Source organism: Varroa destructor, unplaced genomic scaffold (genome assembly GCF_002443255.2).
Source record: "Varroa destructor unplaced genomic scaffold, Vdes_3.0 BEIS01000005.1, whole genome shotgun sequence".
Taxonomy (NCBI): domain Eukaryota; kingdom Metazoa; phylum Arthropoda; class Arachnida; order Mesostigmata; family Varroidae; genus Varroa; species Varroa destructor.
Window position 1 is genome coordinate 13,609,584 of NW_019211458.1, and position 2,194 is coordinate 13,611,777.

Below are 2,194 nucleotides of genomic sequence, written 5' to 3' on the forward strand. Positions count from 1 at the left end.
ATATATTGTTATAGGACTGTGTACATATACACATATATATACGCGTGTGTGCAAAAACGGCCATAATTACTTTATCGTAATAACGGCAGTGATACTATCATCGTTGATAGTAAGAGCACAGAAAATCACATACACACACAACCCACTTCGATGAGGTAGGAGCAGTTGTAAGGTGTCGGAATAAGAAGATAATAACGATCGGTTTTTTGGGCCCGGCTCAGGTCGGCCTGAGTAGGCAGGATGAGACGGGCTTGCTCGCTCGCTGGACCAATTCACATCGCACACATTCACCGAGGCATCCCACTCCAGCTCAATCAGGAGGATTCACACAATTGATGGAGGTACCAGTCTACTCACAGTTGTTGCTGCCTCTCGAATCGGCCATCGCGTTGCCCTCACTTGCATAGATGGCAACCAGCAGGCATGAAACGCATTGAATTTCGTCTTGCTTGACGTAGACTTCGTTTTCGTCCTCGTCGAACACGCACCACCACTGGAGTTGCTGCGGTTAAGTCGCAGCCGATCGGTGAGCTGCGAGGGCAGCCGGGAAAGGGTGGGTGGCGCCAAATTCAAATGTGACAGATGGCGGCTCAATTCGTAATCGGACTTCGTACGAGAAGTGTTAGCTAACCGCACAGAGATAAAGGTAGAATAGCACGGGTCGTGCTTCATGATGGCATTGAAGTAACAGTGATAGGCACCATTAGCACGCGATAGAGAGGGCTGCTTTGCGAAGAAAATACTAGACTATCTACCGTTTCCTATATCGAGCGATCACATCAACTGATTGAGACGGATTGAAGGACAATGACTTCCTATGAAGGCAGTGGACAAGCTCTAGAACACGGCCCGCGCTCACCGCGTTCATTAAACTCTTCGTAGTAGTAATTTTTTTATTTTCTCCTTGGTCATGTTGTTGACGAGCACTACAAAAGCATAACGAATTTGTGAAAAATATTTAATAAACGGGCAAAATGTGTGTTACAGATCATTCCAGAAAAGAACTCAACTGACGCGCAAAAGTTAAGTCACCGCTTTGCCTATGCCATTCTAAGGGAACAAAACAACAGACAGGTAAATAGAGACTGTGAGTGAAAAAACTGGAAGAGAACGGGAAGCTGAAACAAATTTCTTAGCCGAATCCTGATTAGAGCGCTTTACAACGTGTGGCTCTGAAGTCTGTTTGGATACGAACGCTGGGAAGTGCGCGCTCAGTCTCGCGTCCTCGCCGCCTCTATATATATATATATATGTCCGGTGTTATCTCATTTTCTCTCCACAGTAGAGAGATTGCTTGACGCACTAAAACTGAGTATCATCATAGAGAGGTACATACCCTACTGATGGAGGAGCTGAACAACGTAGAAGGTGCAGAGGGTATACTGTTAGGCTAAACTAGAGATCGCCTGCAGGATTTGCCGCAGCGGTAACATGTTGCAAAGGAAACATTTCTGGCGTTGTAGTTAGAGACGATAGGGGCGAAGCAGTCTCGCTAATAGAGGATAACAGATAATGAATGAATGTAAGTAAAGTAAAAACCAGCCCAGATGTAGATTTTTGGCACGATTGTATTGCCGTCACGTTCAAAATGATTTAATCGGTCATGACTGCAGACAGTCGCAGAGCAGTCTAGCGAACTTGCGCCACCTGTCAATCCATAGCACACATGGTCGACAAATCTGCTAGTTTGGCATAGAAACTAATCAGAGAGAACGGTTAAATTCGGAAACGGAATTTATAGTAGCTCGAACAGAGAGTTAATTTCGCTCTGAGTCGTGAAGGGAAAGCAGTTGTTGATTTCATGGCTGGATTAACAAACTAGGTAGAACTATACAAGTGAAAAAAAGTTGGATTGAAGTAAAGTTTGCGACAATAAAGAATTCATTTAGAAGCCGGGTGTACGATTAGTCCAGTTGATATTTCAGTCTGCGTACGATCATCAATTGGGAAATCTTGTTACATGTTTACGGCTGTAGTCAACAAGACATTGACATTGTGATTTTGATTTTTCGAAGTTAGATTACAACTAATGAATAGAGTGTTAACTTTTTTCATTGTAATAGTCTATCTGAAGAGTGTAAATAAGGGTCAAACGAAAGATAACAAAGTGTCAATTAAATTATGAAAAATCGATTTAATTAGCTATAAAAAATCACAACATAATAACAATCTACATAATTGTTCTGCTTGGAAT

The 2,194-nt window shown here is 42.8% G+C and overlaps 1 protein-coding gene across 1 annotated transcript in view; it reads right to left on the minus strand.

Annotated features, from left to right (window-relative positions):
* LOC111251274 (uncharacterized) overlaps window positions 1–507 on the minus strand; it is a 19,438-nt gene extending 18,931 nt beyond the window's left edge. Inside the window, exon 1 of the mRNA XM_022807711.2 lies at window positions 358–507. Within this exon, the coding sequence (XP_022663446.1) occupies window positions 358–385 (28 nt within the window). The 5' untranslated portion in view covers window positions 386–507. The remainder of the gene's footprint in view (window positions 1–357) is intronic.
* Between the last annotated feature and the right edge of the window lie 1,687 nt (window positions 508–2,194).